This window comes from Grammomys surdaster, unplaced genomic scaffold, assembly GCF_004785775.1.
Source record: "Grammomys surdaster isolate TR1022 unplaced genomic scaffold, NIH_TR_1.0 126198, whole genome shotgun sequence".
Classification (NCBI taxonomy): Eukaryota; Metazoa; Chordata; class Mammalia; order Rodentia; family Muridae; genus Grammomys; species Grammomys surdaster.
Window position 1 is genome coordinate 6,477,506 of NW_021621003.1, and position 23,803 is coordinate 6,501,308.

The 23,803-nt window shown below is 45.1% G+C and overlaps 1 protein-coding gene across 4 annotated transcripts; it reads left to right on the forward strand.

Moving 5' to 3' along the window:
* Nucleotides 1-919: 919 nt before the first annotated feature.
* Sec24c (SEC24 homolog C, COPII coat complex component) lies at nt 920-23,694 on the forward strand. 4 transcript variants are annotated; one of them, XM_028758466.1, is made up of 23 exons: nt 920-998; nt 2,550-2,749; nt 6,577-6,712; nt 11,567-11,739; nt 11,978-12,352; nt 12,640-12,776; nt 15,261-15,372; nt 15,605-15,732; nt 17,460-17,598; nt 17,811-17,926; nt 18,097-18,221; nt 18,359-18,550; nt 18,770-18,863; nt 19,030-19,146; nt 19,654-19,824; nt 20,252-20,348; nt 20,425-20,570; nt 20,687-20,825; nt 20,960-21,078; nt 21,168-21,347; nt 21,548-21,739; nt 21,981-22,070; nt 22,465-23,694. In XM_028758466.1, exons 2-23 carry the CDS (start codon nt 2,578-2,580, stop codon nt 22,603-22,605), a joined length of 3,291 nt encoding a protein of 1,096 aa, XP_028614299.1. In that variant the 5' UTR covers nt 920-998; nt 2,550-2,577; the 3' UTR covers nt 22,606-23,694. The 4 variants fall into 4 exon arrangements, with proteins under 4 accessions (XP_028614299.1, XP_028614300.1, XP_028614301.1 ...); XM_028758467.1 differs by lacking the exon at nt 920-998 and adding an exon at nt 1,101-1,347; XM_028758468.1 differs by lacking the exon at nt 920-998 and adding an exon at nt 1,651-1,837.
* The last annotated feature ends 109 nt before the right edge of the window (nt 23,695-23,803 follow it).

A 23,803-nucleotide genomic window follows, 5' to 3' on the forward strand; every position in this document is an offset into this window, starting at 1 on the left:
CTTAGAACCTGAGTTTGGCACAAAGAAGTGCTCGAAGCATAACAGTACAGAAAGGATTACAATGCATGCCAAGAAGAGGGGGAAACATAAACACTGTGAGTTCAAGGTGATCATGGATTACATATCCAGTTTCAGGATAGTCTGCCTATAAATTGAGATCCAATCTCAAAAAACTGATTAGAGGAAAAGCAATAATTATTGATTAGTTAAAATTGTTCTCTAAAGAGTCTTACAATTACTGAAAGAATTGTAGCTCTTTTAATGGAGAGCAGAAAGATCTTTATATTCTGGTAGAGTTTTATCTCTATAAAAATGGGCACGGCATAAAATGGTAACTAATTTTTACTGAATAAACACTATAGTATACGATCTTAGGAAACGTCTCCAAATCCATCCCAATTCACTGTTCGATACGCATTCTTTTCATTAAAGAAATACATTGGGGGCAGAAGTTGTCCAGACATTGAACTAATCGGCCCAAACTCGAACTAATAAACACACAATCTCATACCAAGGGTTAGTACCCACCCTACAACCACCACGTGCGGCTCAAAGGTCAGGGTGAGCTCTACCTGAGGGGTGCAAAACAACGGGGTGAAAGGTTAACAGGAAATGGATACACTACTAGCGGTCTTTATTAGTCAGCACACGACGAAGGGAACATTACTAAAAATAATCTGACCTAGTTTTTTCAATACTCTCTCAGCTGGTAAAGCCATAAAGAAAATATGAAAAATCGGAAAGCAAAAGAAAAGAAAAAAAGGCAAGAAACTCAGCAATACTTTCCAGACTGCGTCCATGACGGGATAGAACACATACGCATGCGCAACATCCGGGCTCCCGGAAGCATGTCTCAGGCCGACGTGGCAGAAGGAGTGGTCTGGCCTTAGAGCATGGGGCGGAACTTCCGGGGACGAATGCCAGCCCCCCTCGGAACCGGAAGTCGCGCCTGGGAGCCTTGACGTTAGGAACGAAGTCGAACCTGGATCTGGAGCCGGGTGAGGAGTGGCATCGCGAGGTTGCGTGGTGGGGAGGAATGCTGAGGAGAGGCCAGGGTATTTCTGGCCTGATCGCTGTCCGGTTTTAGAGGAAAGGGAGGAGCCTGGAGGCGGGGCCTAGAAAGACCCTCACCTCTCGCATCTGCGACCCGCGATCGGTCTCAGGTCCCCAGACCCCTCCCTTCACCTCCTGGCCCAGGTTCCGGCTCCCGCCTCTCTCTCCCAGCATGTTGAAGGGCATTAGAGGATTGATCTTTACTGCTTAGTGAACCGGCCCTCTTCGTGGCCCTAGAGGCTGGCTTGGCTTCCCGATCTCGATCTCTAGAGCTCTCAAGCCTCCGCATCTCGGGTACTTTCAGAGTTCTAGGAAGCTTGCCCCGCCCCTTTGGGTTGTCACCCTCGACGGTCTACCTAGAATGGAGTCAAAATTGGAGTTTGACTCCAAGCTTATTCCACCCCTCTTCCTCCTTCAGGAACTTGAGGGGGACGTTTCCCAGGCTTGATGTTGGTGGCATGTGCAACGTTTAGGGTTTGGAAGGGACAATTCCTAAACTGGCTTTGACTTTACAGAGTTTTCAGTCCGGCAGCGGTTCAGCTTTTGGGCTCTTCTAGCAAAGAGGGACCTATTGTTCTACTGCAGCACCTGAGAAGAGGTCTCGCTCTTCCTGGGCCTCTTTTACCTGTAGAATATTTAGAATGATAAGATATTTAGATCTCCAGTCCCCTTCTTGAAATGACCATTGAAAGGACCTCCAACCCCTCCTTCTGTTGCTGGGCAAGATTGTAATAGTTTGATAGCGACCTATCAAACAAACATTAGAACAGAAACATAATTACAGGTATGCTTTTGGATTTAGAATACCTATAGTCCTCTGCTTGAGAGATGAGATGAATGATCTTTGTCATGGAATATTGCTACATTTTTTATCTTAATGTTTCATTTGTGAGGTTAATACATTCTTTTCATGGAAAGACTAGGGTCAGAGTAACATTTGGATTATTGTAGGTGAGACAAAGACTACTGTTTCTCCTGAATAGCTATTTCACAGTTTTCTTTGGGGGTGTGTTTGGTTGAACCACTTTGTCTTAGTGGTTAAAAAGCAAAAACCCAATACATTTTGAAGTTACTCTGTTTTTAGGATGAATGGATGACTTGGTGGTAGACACAATGAATGGAAAGTGGAAACATTGTTATATTTACCTGTAACATCATGGTAGTTATCAGACAGAGGACTCCCGTGTGACTAGACACTGAAAATCATACCACTGGAGAATGGCGGCTGCTGTTTTGTTCCATTAGGTCTGTCTGAAGTTGAAATTTATACCTTCTTGGCAGTGACACAACATGGGGTTCACAGTAACAAAATCCTTGCTTTGAGGAAAGTGACTAGGTACTGGTGGCGGCAGGAAGTTTCTGAGATCCTGTGGTAGTATGGGAACAGTTAACTGATCACTGTCTGATAAGATCAATCCCTTTTCGTCTCTTACTTCCCTCAATACTTGTTCTTTCCTTAGAAAGTTTGTTTTGACTGATTTCTTTCTTTTCAATAGGTAAGATCAAATCGGGGATGCTCTCATAATGAATGTCAACCAGTCAGCTCCACCTGTTCCACCATTTGGGCAGAACCAGCCCATCTACCCAGGGTATCATCAGTCTAGCTATGGTGGGCAACCAGGACCTGCAGCCCCTGCTACTCCCTATGGAGCCTACAATGGCCCAGTGCCAGGCTATCAGCAGGCACCTCCTCAAGGTATGGTTCCAGGTTCCTTTTGAGCTAAGGAAGGGAATGTGCAGTCTTCAGGTTAGATTGTATTGCTTTAACGAATCTGTTTAGGGATTGTGATTGGGGAACATGAATCTGGCTCTCTGAAAACGAGGGCCCTGGAATAGTCATGTCTTGTTTTTACACATGACTGTTTCTACGTAAGCCATCTAGTAAGAATGCATCTTCCAGATTCAATAACAGCTCACTTTGGTGGGTGTCACCCTGGACAGCCTCATGACTGTTACTGCATTACTAAGAGCTGGATGGAAGGGTTGTGGCCGTAGCTCTTCTGTTGCCCGTTGACTTTGTCTCCCTGAAGTCACTTGTTCCTTGTATGTGTTGAGAATGCCTCTTATTTGACTTGTGGTTCTTGCTATACTACTACTCTGGGACACATTTGTCTGTAAGTGAATCTGAGTGCTTATTTGTATGTCTGACTTGTAGTACTCCCTGGATCTTTTACTGTCTTCATTTTTCTTTGCTTGGGTTTCCTCTTCTTAGATGTTCTGTAATATGAGTGAAATAAGAGAATTTGGTGTTGCATTAGATTCTATGTGTGTCTCTTCGGGAGTTGAATGTAGGCCCTGTGTGTACATGCTTTAGTGTTGAGCTACACTGCTGCCAGCCCTCAGTTTTGTTTTATATTACTTTTCCAAGAAGGTTAGCTGGTCCTCTGTGTGTTAACCTGGCATACCTTATAAAGTTATTAATAGTAGACTTTTGGTTATGCTTGGTGGAGAGGTAGAGTATGCCAAACTCTGTGAGTATTTGTGTTGTTGTTTTCCAGACAGGATTTCACTGTGTATCCCTGGCTGTCCTGAAACTCTCTCTGTAGACCATGCTGGCCTGGAACTCAAAGATCAGCCTACCTCTGCCTCCCTAGTGCACCACTACTGCCCAGCAACCAAACCTTATGTTGTTTAGGAGTAGATTTTTTTTTTTTTTTTTTTTTAGAAGTAGATTTCTACCAGGCCTACTGTCACAGGCCTGTAATTCCAGTTATAAGGGAGGGTGCCGTAGGAGGAATCCAACTTCAAGGCTTGCCTGGGCTGTAGAGTGAGTCCAAGTCCAACTTAGGTAACAGAGTAAGATTCTGTCTAAAAATAAAAGTGAAAAAGAAATTATAAATAATTAGCAAAATGCTTGCTTAACAAGTATGAGATCCTAGGCTCAATCCTCAGAACCACCAATGAATGAATGAATGAATGAATGATGTGGGTGGGGTGGTTTTTGAGGCTTGAGATAGCTCAGTAGGTAAAGGTGTTTACCACTAAGTATAATGACCCAAGTTCAGTACCTGAGATATACACCATGGAAGGAGAAAACAAGTTGTCTTCTGATCTCCGCACTCAATAAATACATAAATATAATTTTATGGGAGTTAGGGAGATGGCTTAGTGGTTAAGAACACTTCTTATTCTTGTAGATGATCCAGGTTCAATTCCCAGGACCCACATGGCCGCTCAAACCATAAGTCCAGTTTCAAGGGATCCAATTCCCTGTACTGATTTCTGCAAGCACCAGTCACACATGTGATGTGCAGACATCCATGTGAGCAGAACACTCTTACACATGAAATAAAATACATAAATCTAGCAAAATCTAAAAAAAACTTAAGAGAGTAGATTTAATAAAGAAGGGAAGTAAGTATCAGTCAGGCAAGGCATGGGTTGGTTTTGTAAATGAATGAAATATTACCACTTTTTTAATCACTGTTAAAAAAAAAAAATCACTGGGCAGTGGTGGCGCACACCTTTAATCCCAGCACTTGGGAGGCAGAGGCAGGCGGATTTCTGAGTTCGAGGCCAGCCTGGTCTACAGAGTGAGTTCCAGGACAGCCAGGGCTACACAGAGAAACCCTGTCTCGAAAAAAAACAAAAAATAAAAAAATAAAAAAATCATGAAGTAGTCAAATTATGTCTTAGTTCTTTTAGAAGCACCCTGTTCTGGGGTGGGACTTTGACTGGACAGAGTCCACTTTTGCTCTGTTATGTTTGACTTATCAGAATGGAGTTTGTCATTCTCTTTTGAAAGAGGTTTGTTATTGAAGGGAAATCTATCTGGTTCTGTTATGGTAGAGAACAAATTCAGCTTGTGAATCTGATTTCTCCTAAGGGTCAGGAACATTTCAAAAGTATGGCTAAGCTTAGTGGACATAGTTTTGACGGGAGATCTGATCAAAGAAAGGACAGAGGCCAGCTTTTCTGATAATGTAGGTAACGGCATTAACGATGGGGTAAGCCACCTGTCTTGAGAGAACTCTTAGAGGAAAAAACAAGGTCTCTGACTTGTGAGAACTCTCCCGAACATGGAAGCAGGCAAGAAAAGCAAGAATAGGATATAGGAAGTGTACAGAGGCCGGGTGGTGTTGGCGGCACACGCCTTTAATCCCAGCACTTGGGAGGCAGAGGCAGGCGGATTTCTGAGTTCGAGGCCAGCCTGGTCTACAGAGTGAGTTCCAGGACAGCCAGGGCTACACAGAGAAACCCTGTCTCGAAAAACCAAAAAAAAAAAAAAAAAAGGAAGTGTACAGAGGAGGGGTCAGAGCAGCCTTTCTGGTGGCTGCCATAGCTCAGTCAAGGAACACTTGCCTAGCATGCATGAAGACCTGGACTCAGTCGCCAGTACTGTAAAAGAAAACAAACAGGCAAACACATCCCTGCCTCCACCCTCAGTTTTGTGAATTTCTGGTCATCTTGACTCCCAATGCCAGGATTATAGGTGTGCACCACCATGTAGTTTATTTTACGTTTTATTTTCTTTATGTAGTTTATTTTACGTTTTATTTTCTTTTACTGGTGAGAATGTTTTACCTGCATGTATGGATTCAGAAGTCAGAAGAGGGAGTTGGATCCTAAAGAATTGGAGTTAGAGATGGTTGTGAGCCACCATGTGGGTACTAGGAATGGAACATAGGTCCTCTGCAACTAGAACCCAGGTCCCAAACTATTGAGCCATCTTTCCAGGCCCTGGCAGGTGCTGGGGGTTGAATCCAAGGCTTCATACTAGGCAAGCAACTGACCACATCCTCAGCCCCCTAATTTCTTTTCTCTCTCTCTCCCTTTCTTTTATTCTTTTTTTTTTTTAAAGATTTATTTATTTACTTTATTTATGAATATACTGTAGCTGTCTTCAGACACACCAGAAGAGGGCATCCAATCTCATTACGGATGGTTGTGAGCCACCATGTGGTTGCTGGGATTTGAACTCAGGACCTCTGGAAGAGCAGTCAGTGCTCTTAACCGCTGAGCCATCTCTCCAGCCCTCTTTTATTCTTTTAAAGATAGGGTTTCTCTGTGTAGCCCTGGCTGTCCTAGAACTCACTTTGTAGACCAGGCTAGCCTCACATTCCCAGAGATCTGTCTGCCCCTGCCTACGTTCTCAGATGAAAGGCCTGTGTCACCACACCTGCGTAGAGCCCTTGTTCCTTATAGAGTAGTTCATTATATTCTGGCTCATCATCTTCTATAGCACCCTCTACATGTATCCAAGTCTCTAAGTTGTGGAGTAAGATGTTTTCCTGGAAAAGGCTGAAGGCTGTCTTAGATCGAATGGGAATGTGTGTATTGGTCAGAGGGAGGTCCTACATTGTGTTGCTCTGACTTGCTTCAGAGTCAGAGCAAGTAGCCTGTCTGTTGGACAGCCACATGCCACATACTGCTGCAGTGAAGTGGCATGGTGTCCCTTTTGCTGTGCAGCTGGAGGGTGATACCAGTGATGGTTTCCTTTACTGATCCTTGTTTTGCATTCCTGCCTCAAGATGGAGGAGAAAGTTATTTCCCAACCATTTAGTTTCTGTCCTTTACCCTCAGGTGTGCCGAGAGCCCCACCTTCCTCGGGAGCACCTCCGGCCTCTGCAGCACAGGTTCCTTGTGGTCAGACTACATATGGCCAATTTGGCCAAGGTGATATACAGAATGGGCCAAGCTCCACAGCTCAGATGCAAAGGTATGTACTGGGTGAGCCTAAAATCAATATGTTGAAAGTAGGTTAGGGATGTTATGAGGGTCTATTTTTTTTTTCTTTTATCTAGCCTATTTGTCTTTTAATTATTTTTTATTACATTTATTTATTTTGTATGTATGAATGATATGTGTGTGGGCATGTGTGGAGAGTCAGAGAAGAACTTGTAGTAATCCATTCTCTCCTTCCAGTATGTGAGTTCTGGGGAACAAACTCAAGTCTTTAGGCTTGATAGCAAGCATCTTTACCCACTGAGCCATGTTGCCAGCCTTTCCAGGTTACAGGTACTACAAATGTCCAGCCCTGTTATGGACCCATCTTAATACCTGGGTTCTTTTCTGTATTATCTTTTTTGTGAACCTAGATTTTCCCTCACTTTATCAGACATCTATTCCCACAATGGTTCCAGTCCTCCTGAGCTTATGCTAAGAAGGAAATGGGAAGGAGCCCAGGACTGTCTGTCTCTGTCTCCCTTTTTACTAGGCCAGGCACTTAGTAGGACTGACTGGTTAAATTTGTACACAGCCAGTTCTGAAATGAAGACTCAGAAGGTGCTGGAGAGATGGCTCAGAGGTTAAGAGCACTGACTGCTCTTCCAGAGGTCCTGAGTTCAATCCCCAGTGACCACATGGTGGCTCACAACCATCTGTGATGGAATCTGATGCTGTCTTCTGGTATACATGTAGAGAGTGACAATGTGTACGTAACAGAAAAAGAAAAGAAGAGACTCAGAAGAAAAGCTGCCTAAGTGAGACCTGATGAAGTTCTCGTTGCATCAGAGTCTATGAACGGAGGAGGGCACGTCTGTCAGAATGTTGTCTGGGTTCCGGGAACAGTTTAAAAATATAACCAGGTAGTGGATATGGAAATGGAAAAATGATTTCTGGCACTTACCAAGTGTCTTGTATTCATATACCATCACTGAGTGTAAGTCTTAGATAAGGCAAATGTAGGACACAGTTCATGATAATAGACAGACAAATAGGAGAGTAAAGAAGTTGGAGAAGCAGGCAGTATGATTTACTTTGTTTGTTTCAGGACAGGGTCTCTGTGTAGCCCTGGTTGTCCTGGAACTCGTTCTGTAGACCAGGTTGGACCTCAAATTCACAGAGATCCACCTGCCTCTGTCTCCTGAATGCTGTGATTAAAGGTGTGTATTGCCACTGCAATACACAGAAGATCAAAGACTTTCAGCTGGGGGTAGAATATTATTATAACCTGAAAAACATTTTGTTGAAGTACTCTGGAAAAGTGAGATGAAATAGAAATTTAAGAAAAAATTTCCCCCCTAACTGAAAATTAGGTTGTTAGAAAGAAAATAAAAGTCTCACAGGCCAGAGGCTGAGGGGGGCTTGAGGTCAGAGCACCCATTAGGTGGAAATCATCAACCCAGGAAGCCAAGGTCTCAAACTTAAGCAGGTCCTGATGATAGGAAGCGAGTCCTTGCACTTTCCCATGAGGTGTTTGGAATCGAGTCTGATTTTGAACTACACCTGCAGAAACAGTCTCTGAGCACTATCAGAGAGAATGAGAAGTACTGCTTTGTTCAGGTTGGTTGTTGGTAATCAGGGAGGGAAGGAAACACTTTGCAGTAATAAAAATGGTATAAGCCTAGTGTGGTGACCTACCTTAGCTCTTGAGAGGCTGAGGCAGAAGAATCACACGTTTGAGGCCAGCTTGGGCTACACATTGGAGATTATTTCAAACAAACAAATAATAGTAACAACAACCCTTATAAACAGATCTAGGTAAAGCCAGATGGTGACACATTCCTGTAGACGCAGCTAGCAGGGAAGCTAAGGCAGTGAGGTTCCTTGAGTACACGAGTTTGATGCCATTTTGGCAACATAGGAAGGTCTGGTCTCAAACAAAAACTCAGGCTGTGTATGGCAGCACACATCTTTAATCCCAGTACTTCAGAGGCAGAAGCAGCCAGATCTCTGTGAGTTCAAGGCCAGTGTGGGTATGAGTGAGACCCTGTATCAAAACAAAAAAATCAAGCAAAGATTATACAGACACACACACACACACACACATACACACACACACACACACACATACACACATACACACATACACATATATATATATATATAATATCTCCAAAGCAACATTGTTATTATTTCAAAGCAACATTGTTATTTTAAGATTTATTTTTAAATTGTGTCTGTGTGGTCTAGGTGTTTATAAAGGGCATTGGCTCCTCCTGGAGCTAGAGTTACAAGAAGTTATGAGCCATCCTATGTGGGTGCTGGGAACTGAACTCAGGTCCTCTGCAAGAATAATACATATACATTACTGCTGAGCCATCTTTCTAGCCCCAGCAACAGTTTTTACTGACCCAAAATTACACTTCTCTATTGTGATGAAGCCCTGAGTTTGATCCCTAGGACCACAAAAACAAACAACCTCATAAAAACATGAAAACTCAAATATATACAGTAAAATGCTTAGTTGAGTTACAACTTTTTTGGCTTTTTCAAGACAGTTTCTTTGTGTAGACTTGGCTGTCCTAGCTCTGAAGACCAGGCTGGCCTGGAACTCAATCTGCTTGACTCCACCTCCCAAGTGCTAGGATTAAAGACGTGCCACCAGCACCTGGCAAACATTTTTTATTACTGTTTCTTTGTTTGCATACATGCTTGATGAGTGCAGAGGTCAGAGGGGACTTGTGGGTGTTGGTTTTCTTCTTCTACTATATAGATCTAGAGATCAAACTCAGGTTAGGCTTGGTGGCAGAGAGCCTTTACCTAAGCCATGAGCCACCTCACTAGCTCAGGCTATGGTGAGTCTAATGGAATAGCAGTTTGTTTGTTTGTTTGTTTGTGACAGGGTCTCTCTGTATAACAGTCTTTGCTATCCTTCAGCTTACTCAAGTAGATCAGATTGGCCTTGAACTCACAAAGCTCCACCTGCCTCTGCCTCCTGAGTGCTGGGATTAAAGGTGTGTGCCACCACTGTCCAACTTAATGGAATGACATTTAATGGAATGGGAATGCCATGGATAAATTTCATAAAAATATGAAAAACCCCACAAAATTCAGTGTGTGTGTGTGTGTGTGATGATTCCGTTATATGTACATTGGTGTTTTGACATATCTGTATGAGGGCGTCAGATCCCTTGGAACTGGAGTTACAGACAGTTGTGAGCTGCCGTGTGGGTGCTGGGAACTGAACCTGGGACCTCTGGAAGACCAGCCAGTGCTCTTAACCACTGAGCTATCTCTCCAGCCCATGATTCTATTTTAAGAAGGCTAAAAACTGATAAAACTGAATTCCAGTGTTTTAAAGACAAGGGGATGGTAATTGAGGATTAGGAGTAGTTACTCCTGGGAGAAAGTGGAGGGAATCATGAAGGAGACACATGTTGGGTCTTTTGGATGTAGTAGTCTATATTTTCTGATTGCTTTCTTATGCCATTGGCTGTATTAGAATTGTTCAAGTATACATATCTATGTTACATCTTTCAAGGAAGTTGGGAATCAGTTTTAGACTTTGGTTCTAGCTCATTCTGTTATGCTTTTAGTGTTTTAGTTTTCCATCTGCTCTGTCTCATTATTTTGCTATAGGTTTAGATAAAATAGAAACACTGTAGATGCTATATATAGGTGTGGTGGAGCATTTGATGGAATAACACTGGGCAGTTGATAGCATTGATTCACACTACTAGAGCAGTACCATGCAATATAATTAGTCTGACAAGATTTGCTGAGCATCTGCTGTGGTTAGCATGTTCAGTGTTGTGGACCACAAACAATGCAAAGCCCAACAAAGAGCTTGAGGTAAGGGTCACTAGCAGAAGAACTAGTTGAAAACAATGCTAGGGATGGGGGTAATGGTCTAATAGGGCCCCATTAGAGGACTTGCATGCCTAGCATATGCAAGTGTCTGGGTTTAAGTCTCAATACATACACATAAAAGAGATACCAGTTGAAGGAGAAGTGACTGGCTGGGCGGGTGAATTAATGAATAGATGAGTGTTAAACTCAAGCACAGATAGAACTGATCAAATATAAAGTACTAGTTGTTTAGTAGAGATAAAATAAGGCAGGAGGGACTGGGAAGATGGTTCAATGGGTAATAGTACCTGATAACCTCAATTTAAGTGCCACAACCAATTCCAGATGCATGGTGCACATCTGTAATCACAGCAGTCTTGCAGTGAGATGGGATGTGTAGACAGGAGGATTGGGCAGAAGCTTGAGGTCTAGCTATCCTGGAGAATGCTGTGCTGCAGAAGCTACAGAGGCTGCTTCAACGTGGTGGGTGTGGAAAACTGATATCTGAAACTTGTCCTACCTCCACACATTCACTAACCTTGGCATGTATGTGGGCATGCACGTACACACAACACTCTGGAGGCAAAGGCAGGTGGATTTCTGTGAGTTTGAGGCTAGCCTGGTCTACAGAATGAGTTGTAGGGCAGCCAGGGATACACAGAGAAAGTCTGTCTTGAAAAAACAAACAAAACAAAGAAAGCGAGTTGAAGAACCCAGCTGTATTTAGTCAGTGTCACGTTAGTGAACACTTGCTGTAAGTCTGCTTATGTGTGCCTTTCCTGCCAGCTTCCTCACAAAACTGATCTAGGCTTGACGCTCAGGAGGTGGTAACTTGTCTATCAAAATAAATAGTATTTGACTTGAGAGTGCTCAGTATGTGTGGAGTGAGCCTAGTAGAAAGTACACATTGCCACAACTCTACATGTGTGAAGCTGTCAGAGAGCTCAGGAGGAACATAAAATGCCAGAACACAGTGTAGCTTCCTGTTATGGTGTGGAACTCTGCCAGTTTTGACAGACATCCTACCTTCAAGTCACCTCTGCTTTCACTCTCTTTACAGGGTCCCTGGTTCTCAGCAGTTTGGGCCCCCATTGGCCCCTGTGGTCAGCCAGCCAGCTGTGCTTCAGCCCTATGGCCCTCCCCCGACAAGTACACAGGTGACTGCACAGCTGGCCGGAATGCAGATCAGTGGTGCTGTGGCCCAAGCCCCTCCCCCTTCTGGGTTGGGCTATGGTAAGTAGTGGTATGACCAGGATGCTCTCATCCATTTTTCAGAAATTTTGGTCCTAGACATTTTTATTTCTTTCACCTTTGAACCCCAGATGCAGGGAAAGTCTTTTAATTTGGTTTCTTATTTGTTTTTTGCTTTAGTTTTGTTTGTTTGGTTTTGGTTTTATTTGTTGATGGGAGCAGAAATTACCAAATGAGGCAGAATGACTTGGCGTCCACCTCTACCTCTTTTGTCCCTCAGGTCCACCAACATCATTGGCCTCAGCCTCAGGAAATTTCCCTAATTCTGGTCCATATGGCTCCTATCCTCAGAGCCAGGTTCCTCCCCTTAGCCAGGCTCAAGGTCATCCTGGAGTCCAGCCTCCCCTGCGGTCTGCCCCACCACTGGCTTCCAGCTTCACTTCCCCAGCTTCAGGTGGTCCTCGGATGCCTTCCATGACTGGTCCACTCCCGCCTGGACAGGGCTTTGGGAGTCTCCCAGTGAACCAGGCTAACCACGTGTCCTCGCCTCCTGCTCATGCTCTGCCCCCAGGCACCCAGATGACTGGGCCTCCAGTACCACCACTACCACCTATGCACTCCCCTCAACAGCCGGGTTATCAGCTGCAGCAAAATGGTGAGTTTTTCCCTAGTATCTGGCTAGAAGTCAAAGGCTTCAGCTATTCAGAGTTTCTGTTTTGCTTTAGGGTACCATTGCTAGGATATGAAACATTTCTCATGACTCTTAGTTCACTCAGATAGTGTGGGCTTTTTTTTTTTTTTTTTTTTTTTTTTTTGCGTGGCTTCCTCAGGACCTACTAGACCTCATAATCTGTTTCAAAGGGTCTAGTTATTTTCCTGAGGCTTTAAGAAGAGATAGGGAAAGGATTGTGAGTTTGTCAACCTTATGCCCTTGTCTCTCAGGTTCCTTTGGACCAGCCCGAGGCCCTCAACCTAATTATGAGAGCCCATACCCTGGAGCACCTACCTTTGGCAGTCAGCCTGGGCCTCCTCAGCCATTGCCTCCTAAGCGCCTGGACCCTGATGCCATCCCTAGCCCTGTAAGTAGGGGCTCATGTGGTCTTGGAAAGCATATGTTGTGGACCAGAGGAGTAGACTGACCTTAGATGAGACATTTGCTTGGCATTTTTGATAACATTCCATTTTCAACCCTCTTCTTGAAGACATAGAAAGACTAAGCCTTTGAAATGGAACTTGAAGTTCCCAAAGTCTTTAAGGCAGTTTAACTCAACAGCTATACAGGGAAGAAGGGAACCAAGAGTGATCAGGATGATGGTAGAGCTCTGGGTTGAGGGCATTGTTCTGTGGTTCTTGGACATAATAATAACAACAACGTGGCCATCTTTGTCCTTCTGTGGAGTAGTGGCCATGTCCCACTCCCTTAGATCTAGTAGGGCATCATTTTGTTGCTCATCAGAGCAGGTAGGAGCTCTCTGGTGTTATGTGGTCAGAGAAGGAAAGTCTCACTGGTTCCTCTCTGCTCCTATGTAGGCAGTATTGTAGGATGATGCCCCCAGTACTATTGACTGGCAGGTCCCTACTGTGTAAATGTGGAACAATCACAGTGTATAAAGGCAGGGTGCATATAAAGTCCATTGAGGAAGCTGCTTGTCCCCAGAGCTGCTGGGATACTCACCCCTTCCTTATCAGACACAGGCAGAGTACTTCTTTCACATAGGGCCTGCTTTATATCCTGTCTGTAACATTGATGTCAGTTACCTCTTCATACTTAGCCATTGTCATATTCCATTCGTTCTCTTCCTTCTTCCTTTGGGGAACTGCCATGGTGAGGAAGCCTGTTGTCTAAGGGGGAACCCAGGAGGACTGACAGGTTCCTCCCTCCCCTGCCCTGCTTCTCTCCTCCACAGTAGGAAGGAGAGTCTAGGTGGATAGCTGAGGCATCTCCCAGCATGAAAGTGCTTAGGTATGGGTTTGACCTTCTAGGGAACTTCCTGTTCCTCAAGTTTTTTTTTCCACTAGGGCCTCCTTAGAGAGTCCTGTTTGCCTCCTACTTGCTCTGCCTGAGCTTATCTTGCTCCATTGTAGTCTGCGTCACTGAGGCCTCCTTGTGAGGTCTCCACTGGGTCCCTGACTTCTGCAGTCCGAGCTAGGCTCCAGCTCTTCAAGTCTGACTCACGAGGGTTAGAGAAGTAACATCTGCCTCTTGTTCTTTTGTCTCCCTCCCTGTGTATCCCTGCTGCCTTTATTATTAAAACACTAAAAGCAACTTAATGAGCTGCCTCCTCAGCAGAAAACCAGGCACAGAATAGACCCTGATGCCATTCCTAGTCCAGTAAGTGCAGGGGTGGGAGTCCGTGCTTGTCATCCTGTGTTAGTGTCACTCATGCATGCCTATGACTTCACCTCATCCACCATGTCCATCCCTTTTCATTCTCTTCCCTGAGCACTTCTAGATCCTTGCTTTTATAAGCTGAAGGATATGCATGCCCCAAGTCACATGTACAGAAGACATAGAACTGTCAGCAGTGCCTTGAGTATGGGATGGTGGATGGCCAGCCCCTAAGGATGGGCCCTGTAGCATGTTAAGCTTTGGTTTTAGTCCTGCTGGCTCCTCCAGGAGCTTGTGTGTGGCATGTGATGGAACCAGACAGAGTTGAGCAGCAGATCCTTCCAGTTTGGTATGAGGAGAAATGTTGTAATGGGTGGCTATGAATGTATAGGTTCATAGCATTTCTTACAGGGGGAGAGATTTCTTGCTTTGGGAGAGTGTGAGTGACCTTCTCATTTGAGGAGTTTTAGACTTTGGTGATCTCTAAGCTTCAACTCTCTGCTGCGGGATATAGTCTTATTTGCCCTTTACTTTTTCTGGTTTTATCAAACTCATCTTGAAGTAACTAACCAAAGGTCACCAGCCTGAACAAGGGTCTGATTATCAGCTTTGCATATCCTTTTTATGTTTGTTCTCCTCAATGTCTTGTCACAAGTAGAGGTTTGAGGACTGGGCCATAAGGATCGGGCACTCATCCTCTCCTATATGGACCCATTGATATTCACCTGAAAGGAAGGCAGCATTTGCTTCCTTACTTTACCTAATCATTTCTGCCTGTTTAATTCTCTCCTCCCTGTGTTCCTTGTTAATTTCATTGAGTTTAGAACCATTTCTATATGGGTTTCTGTCCTCTGTTCTCCTTGCTCTGACTCAGTATATCTTATGGAGAGGAAGGGAGGGAAAGGTTTGATGGAGAATGGAATCCAATCATATCTTATCATGATAAGCTTTCTTGGAGTAGAAGAAATAAAAGGGTATTCACTAATGATTGGAGGCCAGGGGGTGGTTTATCGGAAAGTCCATTCTCACCAAGGCCTACCCAGCATCTCCTGCTAGCTGCTGCAGAGTGGAAGGTCAGTACTGTGGCATTTGATATGGTCTCCAAAAGGAGAGCATGCTTGGTGCATGAAGTGTGTTTTGGCAAGTTATCTGTTCTTGTGCTACCAGCTCTGGTCTGCTTTTGTTCAGTACCTGTCCTTTTATCATCTCACTCACTTTACTTTTTTTCCTACAGATTCAGGTTATTGAAGATGATAGAAACAACCGGGGTTCAGAGCCATTTGTTACTGGTGTACGGGGACAGGTGCCACCTTTAGTCACCACCAATTTCCTGGTGAAAGACCAAGGTGAGAAGAACTTTAATGTCTGTTTCCTTATGGCAGCTAATTGTCTAAGGCTATAGATCATGCTTTTGTTAGTCTTTAACCAGAGACCAGTCCCTCCCACCCTACCTCAGTCCTTCAGGGTCTAAAAGCTTCTGCCAACTCTTAACATTTGTGAAGGTGGGGTGACTCACCAATGGAGAGCTGGTACCCAGAACGCTTCAGTAATATGACTTAAATCTTCTACCTTCTTCAGGGAATGCAAGTCCCCGTTACATTCGATGCACATCCTATAATATCCCTTGTACATCTGATATGGCTAAGCAGGCTCAGGTGCCTCTGGCAGCCGTCATCAAGCCACTGGCAAGGCTGCCCCCAGAGGAGGTAAGTCTGGGAAGGGGCTAGAATACAATGAAAGGGGGTGGGGGTGGGGAATGAGGTTTCTTTCTAGATGGGATTCTGGCTCGCATGGAAGACATCTTGGTTGGGCAGAAGGGGACAGACGATATGTTTGGTATCTTTCTTTCCCAGGGCCCAAACCTGGTAGCAGTGATAAGGATGAAAGCAAAGGCAAACAAACTACTTTGTAAGACCAGGGTTCATAGGAAGAACAAATGAAAAGAACCAGAGTGTGCTGTGTGTAGAGGCTCACACCTGTAATTGTAGCACTTAGGAAGCTGGGACGGGAGGCCATAGAGTTCCAGCCCAGCCTAGCCACACAGTAAACTCCATCTCAAAGAGTTAGCTCTGATATTCACAAAGCAGAGATAGGAAAATCTACGTGATAAAGCCAGCCAGGGCTATATCATGAAACACCCTGTCTTAAAACAAAACAGGTAGGGCCAACCTAATTTCTAGAGGCAAGACAGCTGAATGTAGGGACTTCTCATTGTGTGGTCACATCGCTGGATGATGACAAGTCTGTTATTCTGTTGTGTATTTTTTTTTTAAACTCAAGTTATGTTAGTTTGGGTATAGGCAAATACACAAGAAGGTACTATTGTATCCAGTATTCTATCCTTCACCTGGCTTGTGCCCTCATCTGTCCTTAGGTACATCTTTGGTATCTTTCTTTCCCAGGGCCCAAACCTGGTAGCAGTGGTAAGAATGAAAGCAAAGGCAAACGAACTACTTTAGGTAGATAGTACTTTAGGTACTGTAATCCAGTACCTAAAATTAGCATTTTTTGGTTTTGTTTTTTTTCAAGACAAGGCTTCCTGTACACCTATTGCTGGGACTCACTCTGTAGACCAGGCTGGCCTGGAACTCAGAAATCTGCCTGCCTCCACTTCTCAAGTGTTGCGATTAAACGCATGTGCCACTACGTCTGGCAAAAACATTTTTTTAAAAATTAGGTAGCGGCCGGGCGGTGGTGGCGCACGCCTTTAATCCCAGCACTTGGGAGGCAGAGGCAGGCGGATTTCTGAGTTCGAGAGTTCGAGGCTAGCCTGGTCTACAAGAGTGAGTTCCAGGACAGCCAGGGCTACTCAGAGAAACCCTGTCTCGAAAAACCAAAAAAAAAAAAAAAAAAAAAAAAAAAAAAAAAAAAAAAATAAAAATTAGGTAGCTGTTTATATAGATCTTAAGAAGTAACATGTACTTAAAAAGAGTTCTGTAGAACTGGACGTCAAAGCACAGTGTATGTTCTGCCTTCTCAGTTCCTGTGTGGGTGATAGTGAGGACAGTTGGATGCTGTTCTTATGTTTGTAAGATGACATCTACAGGACAACAGTAGGTGTCACAGAATTGTCTTGAGTGATGGGGGGAAAATATCATAGATATGCAGGGAAGGAAACAGACGTCATTTCCAGGACAGGAGGAGCCATCTTTGGCTTTGTCTTCATACACTCATGGCAGTCCCTGGCTTGCTATGGCCAGTTTCATAGGCCATCTTTTTTTAGGAAGGAATGCATTTTGGGATAGAAAATGAAGAGAGAGAACTAGGGTTTTTCCAGTTGTTCTCATTGTTCTCATTCACTTCCACTGTATTCCTTCCCCAGGCAGAATACCTGAGCCATGCTGCCTCTCCCTCCAGTCTGTGTCATATGTTGCCATATGTCTGATCCTTCTATAGCCTCCTTCTACCTGTGCCCCTGCTCTTTGTTCCTTAGGCTTCACCATATGTCGTGGACCATGGCGAATCTGGCCCCCTGCGCTGTAATCGCTGCAAAGCATACATGTGCCCTCTCATGACATTCATTGAGGGAGGGAGGCGCTTCCAGTGCTCCTTTTGCAGCTGTATCAATGATGGTATGTTGTGGGGGCTGAGCTTTGGGGCAAGGCTTGCATCCACATCGTTCTCTTTCACATTAGATAGATGAGGGAACATTTCTCAGGAGCTGGGGAGATATGCACAAGTGAGGACAGGTATGGAATGATATGAAGGAGTTTAGCTAGAAGTTGCCATACTTGGGTTGAGAATGAATCTTTTGAGTAACATACTGCATTCTCTCTCCCCACAGTTCCTCCCCAGTATTTTCAACATCTAGACCATACTGGCAAACGTGTGGATGCTTATGACCGTCCTGAGCTGTCTCTGGGATCTTATGAATTCTTGGCTACTGTAGATTACTGTAAGGTAAGGGAAGATGGTGGGAGAGGAACAGTGGGTGGAGGATTGTGAAAACCCAAATTAGCTGTTGTTAGCATTTCCCTTACTCTGCCATGGTCCCCTTTGATGCTCATTGCCTTCTAGTCTCCTGCCTGCTTACTGTTTCCCTGTACCCTCAAAATTTCCTTCCTCTACAGAACAATAAATTCCCTAGTCCTCCTGCCTTCATCTTTATGATTGACGTCTCCTACAATGCCATCAGGACTGGTCTTGTTCGGCTCCTCTGTGAGGAGCTCAAGTCACTCTTAGACTACCTGCCTAGGTAAGAGTTAAGGAAGTTCTGCTTCCTTTTGGTTAATGGTGAGTGTCTGGGTTAACTGCGCAAGTGGAACATTATGTCATTAAACTGTGGGAGGTGAAGAAGGTGGCCAGTCTGGGTAACAGTGTCATTTTCTACAGGGAGGGTGGAGCAGAAGAGTCAGCAATCCGAGTTGGCTTTGTCACCTATAATAAAGTGCTCCACTTCTACAATGTGAAGAGCTCCTTGGCTCAGCCACAGATGATGGTTGTATCTGATGTGGCTGACATGTTTGTGCCACTGCTGGATGGCTTCCTGGTCAATGTCAGTGAGTCTCGGGCCGTTATCACCAGGTAAGAACCAGATGCTGGAGAGTGTGAAGAAATGGAGAGAGAGAGTGGGAAGGTACAATGGTAGAAGGCCAGGGAGTTACAGAGCAGTTAGTAGATGGCCAGGGGTGTGTTCCAGGAGTTTTCAGTCTGGGAGCCAGATAACTATTCAGGAAATTCAGAATGGAGGCAGCTAAAATCTGGGTGGCAATTTTGGTTGTCTGCCATTATCTATCTTTTCAGCTTATTGGATCAGATTCCAGAAATGTTTGCAGATACAAGAGAGACAGAGACAGTATTTGCTCCAGTTATCCAGGCCGGGATGGAAGCTCTGAAGGTAAAGCAGGAGTCCCCAGCAACCTCCTCTGACTATGTTATCGACTGGATTGATAACTGTCAGTCCGTTTCACACAGTTAGTGCCTAATGAACAACAAAGAAAAAGATGAGTGAATAGTGGATGAATAAAGGGAGGAATAAATGAGTAGTTTATCTTTGCTCTTAGGCTGCCGAGTGTGCGGGAAAGCTGTTTCTGTTCCACACGTCCTTGCCCATTGCAGAGGCCCCAGGGAAGCTGAAGAATAGAGATGATAGGAAGTTGATCAACACAGACAAGGAGAAGGTGTGTGACTCGAGATGGGAGGGGCATTCCACTATAGAGGAAGGCCATTAACTTTCCCACGCCAACTCCTCAGTGCCACCTGATGGACTGGGATTACATTTGGCCCATTTGCAACTGCCAACCCGATCACAAAACTCTTGGTTGACTTGACTAGAATCTTCCCTTTTTCTCTTTCATTTTTTGCTGGAGATAGGGGGTTTATCTCTGTAGCCTAGGCTGGCCTGGAACTCACTGAGTAGTCCAGGCTGGCCTCATACTTGTAGTGGTCTATCTCTGCTTTCTGTGTGCTGGAATTATAGATGTGCCCAATCACACCCTGTACCTTTTCTTTTTCTCTTTTTCCTTCCCTTCCTTTCACTTCCCCTCTCTATTCTTCCTTTTCTTTCCAACTTTCTCCTGTTGGAAATACAAGGTGGTAGGTCTGAAGTTTTGAAACTGAGTTTCTCATTTTACATAACAATTTTCAAGTTGTGCAAAGCTTTTAACATTTCTTCTCTTCTTTTTCAGACTCTGTTTCAGCCTCAGACAGGTACCTATCAGACTCTGGCCAAAGAGTGTGTGGCCCAAGGCTGCTGTGTGGACCTCTTCCTCTTCCCTAACCAGTATGTCGATGTGGCCACACTTTCTGTTGTTCCCCAGCTCACTGGAGGCTCCGTCTACAAATATGCCTGCTTCCAGGTATAAGATTCTGGGTGTGAAAATATCTGCTTATATGTGGAGTGGCTCTTTAGCTATTATCTTATTAGTGGTGTGTGAAGTTGAGCCCAGGGTGTAGTGGTTAGGTGCATAGGTTTTAAAGTCACTCCTGGGTTGATACTGAGGCCCCCACTTACTGGCCTAGAATACTCAATTACTCATGTTTTGTTCTTTCATCTGCAGAGTAGAGTTTACTAACTAGGATTTGTCTACAGAATGAAATAATTATATATAAGGCACTCTGTATGCTCCCTGTTATGTCATGAATCTGCAAAATCGTCATTGTCACTGTTGTCCTTGTTTTTGCTGTCACTCTGATTAAGTAGGCTTGTTGAGAGGAAGGGGTGCAGGGAGACTGACTGCAGGATGAGTTGTGTGGTCAGTGATGTGACTTGGGCATGGACTGCAGGTGGAGAATGACCAGGAACGGTTCTTGAGTGACCTGCGTCGGGATGTACAGAAGGTGGTTGGCTTTGATGCTGTTATGCGGGTTCGGACAAGTACTGGTGAGTTTTGGTTAAGGTTAAATCTGGTTGAGGCATATGTCCTACCTTTAGCCCTGACCTGTCTCCGTGGCCTCAGGTATCCGTGCTGTAGATTTCTTTGGAGCTTTCTACATGAGCAATACAACAGATGTGGAGTTGGCTGGACTAGATGGAGACAAGACAGTGACTGTGGAATTCAAGCATGATGACCGGCTCAATGAAGAGAGTGGAGCCCTACTGCAGGTGGCAGGCGGGAGACAGGGACAGGGAACAGAAGTTGGGGTGCATTCAATGGGAAGAAAGGAGTGGGTAAAATTGTGAGGGAGGGGTGTGAGTTCCCCCTTTCTCCCTTCCCCTAGTGTGCCCTGCTTTATACCAGCTGTGCAGGGCAGCGTCGTCTCCGCATCCACAACCTGGCCCTAAACTGCTGCACCCAGCTGGCTGATCTGTATCGAAACTGTGAGACTGACACGCTCATCAACTACATGGCCAAGTTTGGTGAGAGTAGAAGCAGGGCAGGGTGGAAGTGGCCAGGATGGTCAAAAGTTGAGTACTCCTGGGTAGGTGTGATGGTGGGAAGATGCATGTGATGGGAAGCAGACCAGTGACTGTTGTCTCTCCTTCCCATGTAGCATACCGGGCTGTTCTGAGTAGCCCTGTGAAGACTGTCCGTGACACTCTCATCACCCAATGTGCCCAGATCCTGGCCTGTTACAGAAAGAACTGTGCCAGCCCTTCTTCTGCAGGACAGGTGGGGCAAGGATGTTAGTGGAGGGATTGGTTCAACAAAACTTTGCATTTTAGAGGGACTTCTCATATTTGTTTCCATAAATCCCTCAGTTGATTCTTCCTGAGTGCATGAAGCTACTTCCAGTTTACCTGAACTGTGTGTTGAAGAGTGATGTTCTGCAGCCTGGAGCTGAGGTCACTACTGATGATCGTGCCTATGTTCGACAGCTGGTTTCCTCCATGGATGTGGCTGAGACCAATGTCTTCTTCTACCCTCGGCTCCTACCACTGGTGCGAATGAGGATTGAGTGTGAGACACTACTGAGGACAGGGCCTCTAAGAAGGAAGGGGTGGATTACTTTATTGCCAACACTAAGAAATTTGTTTTTATGTACATTTCATATTACTAGCTGAAGACTTAGCTTTCTTAGTTTCTGTGCATAAAGGAGTGTGTTGTAGTTCTTGGTGATGTTTTTTTCCTTTTTGTCTAGACAAAGTCTCCCCTTGATAGTACCACTGAACCACCAGCAGTTCGAGCCTCTGAAGAGCGTTTAAGCAGTGGTGATATATATTTGCTGGAAAATGGGCTCAACCTCTTTGTCTGGGTGGGAGCAAGCGTCCAACAAGGCGTTGTCCAGAGCCTTTTCAACGTGTCCTCCTTCAGTCAGATCACCAGTGGCTTGGTGAGAACAGGGTGTCAAGGATGAGATGGGTATTGAAAACCACTTTGGTGATGTGACTGTGGGTTGGTGAAGTCATGCTTGTCCCTTTATTATGTATTAGAGAACACTGGAGGCAAGGGAAGGGGCTATCATGGGTTTTCTGGTTTCTTCATTTCAGAGAATACCTAAATTTGTGTTGTTCACTCTTGATGGACTTAAAAGTAATGACTTTGTCATAGTAATGAATGAATTTTTGTTCCAGAGTGTTCTGCCAGTTCTGGATAATCCACTGTCTAAGAAAGTTCGAGGCCTCATTGATAGCTTACGGGCACAGAGAATGCGGTACATGAAGGTAACACAGATGTTCTGTTTTGCAGTGGTGGGGCTGGATATTGAACCCTGGGCCTTCTGTATGCCAGACAAGCACTCTTACCACTGAGCTACATGCCTAGCACAGTATTTTTTTTTTTTTTTTTTTTTTTTTTGGTTCTTAAAGACAGGGTTTCTCTGTGTAGCCCTGGCTGTCCTGGAACTCACTCTGTAGACCAGGCTAGCCTCGAACTCTCAAACTCAGAAATCTGCCTGCCTCTGCCTCCCAAGTGCTGGGATCAAAGGCGTGCGCCACCACCGCCTGGCTAGCACAGTATTTTTTATTTTGTTGAGTCAGCAGGAAGGAGCATAGGGAGTGAGGGTAAGAGTACTTCATTACCATCTGCCCTTCCTTACAATCTGCCCTCTGGCTGTAGCTTATCGTGGTCAAACAGGAAGACAAGCTGGAGATGCTGTTCAAGCACTTCCTGGTGGAAGACAAGAGCCTAAGTGGAGGTGCATCCTATGTGGACTTTCTCTGTCATATGCACAAGGAGATTCGGCAGCTACTGAGCTAAAGCAAGTGGGTAAATGGCATAGGGTCCCAGGCCAGCTTCCAGGAAGAACCCCAGGTTGGCAGAGAAATTGGGACAGTTCCATATCTTATAAGTCATGTAAGCTGACCTCAGTTGACTTCTTTGGGGGGGAGGGTGAGATTTAAGGAGACACCTTCTTTCTGGGCTCAAATACCCTACCACTCTGTCATGTCCTGCTGATCGAAGGTGCCCCAGGCCCCTTACTCTACCCTTTCTCCTGCTAATCCTGTTATAATGAATGTAGTTTCTCAGTTCACTGTATATGACTGGGTGTTGGGGGTTTGGAGGCAGCCAGGCCCTGGCAACAATGTGTCCCTTTGGACCAGCCTCCAAGAGGAAAGGGGCAGGCAGGAAGAAGTGGGAATCCCAAGGTTATTACAGGAAGTGGCAAATTCAGCTCCGTGTCATCAACAACTTCCTATATTAGGGATAAAATATACAGGTGCACAAGAGCTGGGGTACAGACCGTAGTAGGTGGTGGAGAGTAAAACAGCTGGTCCTTTGGGGGCCTGGTGGTCAGTAGCAAAGTCCTAGTTACTGAGGATGGATGACTAGTTGTCTCTCTACTTCCACTGTGCGTGCTCTCTCTCCCCTGCAATGATTGGTGAGCACTTCGTGGACAGAAGCACATAGCTAGAGATGAGTGAGCCTGGGGTAAGAATTGCAAAGCATATTAACACCTAGGGGAAGTAGCAGCCTCCTTTCCAGATGGAGAAGCCCCAATCCTGGATGGTTCTATAGAGAGCCTGATGGTCAACTTGCAATACCTCACAGAGCCAGCCCACATCCCACTCAGCTTCCACCAGAAACGTTGTTGGGGAGAGGCAGAGATGGCAGGAGCCCTGTCTTCCGGTGCCAGGATATTACTGGGATTTGGTATTGACTGAGTGGCTGACAAGTTATCTTCCAACTCCAATTGGCTGGGCAGGACAAGGGCTAGGAATGACGGTGGTCAGGCTTGCCTGCTCCCAGCCCAGGATGCCCCTGCTATGGACCTTTCATTTCTTTTCATTGGTTTATTTTTCAATGCATCTTTAATTTGTAAAGAAATAAAATAAGATGTAACCAGTATCCCTTTCATTACTCTTGACTTCTCACCACCCTGCCTGCGCCCGAGAGGAGTTACGCATGCGCCGTGTGCCCCTATGGCGTAGGGCCCTGGTCCGCTCCCCACTCGCCG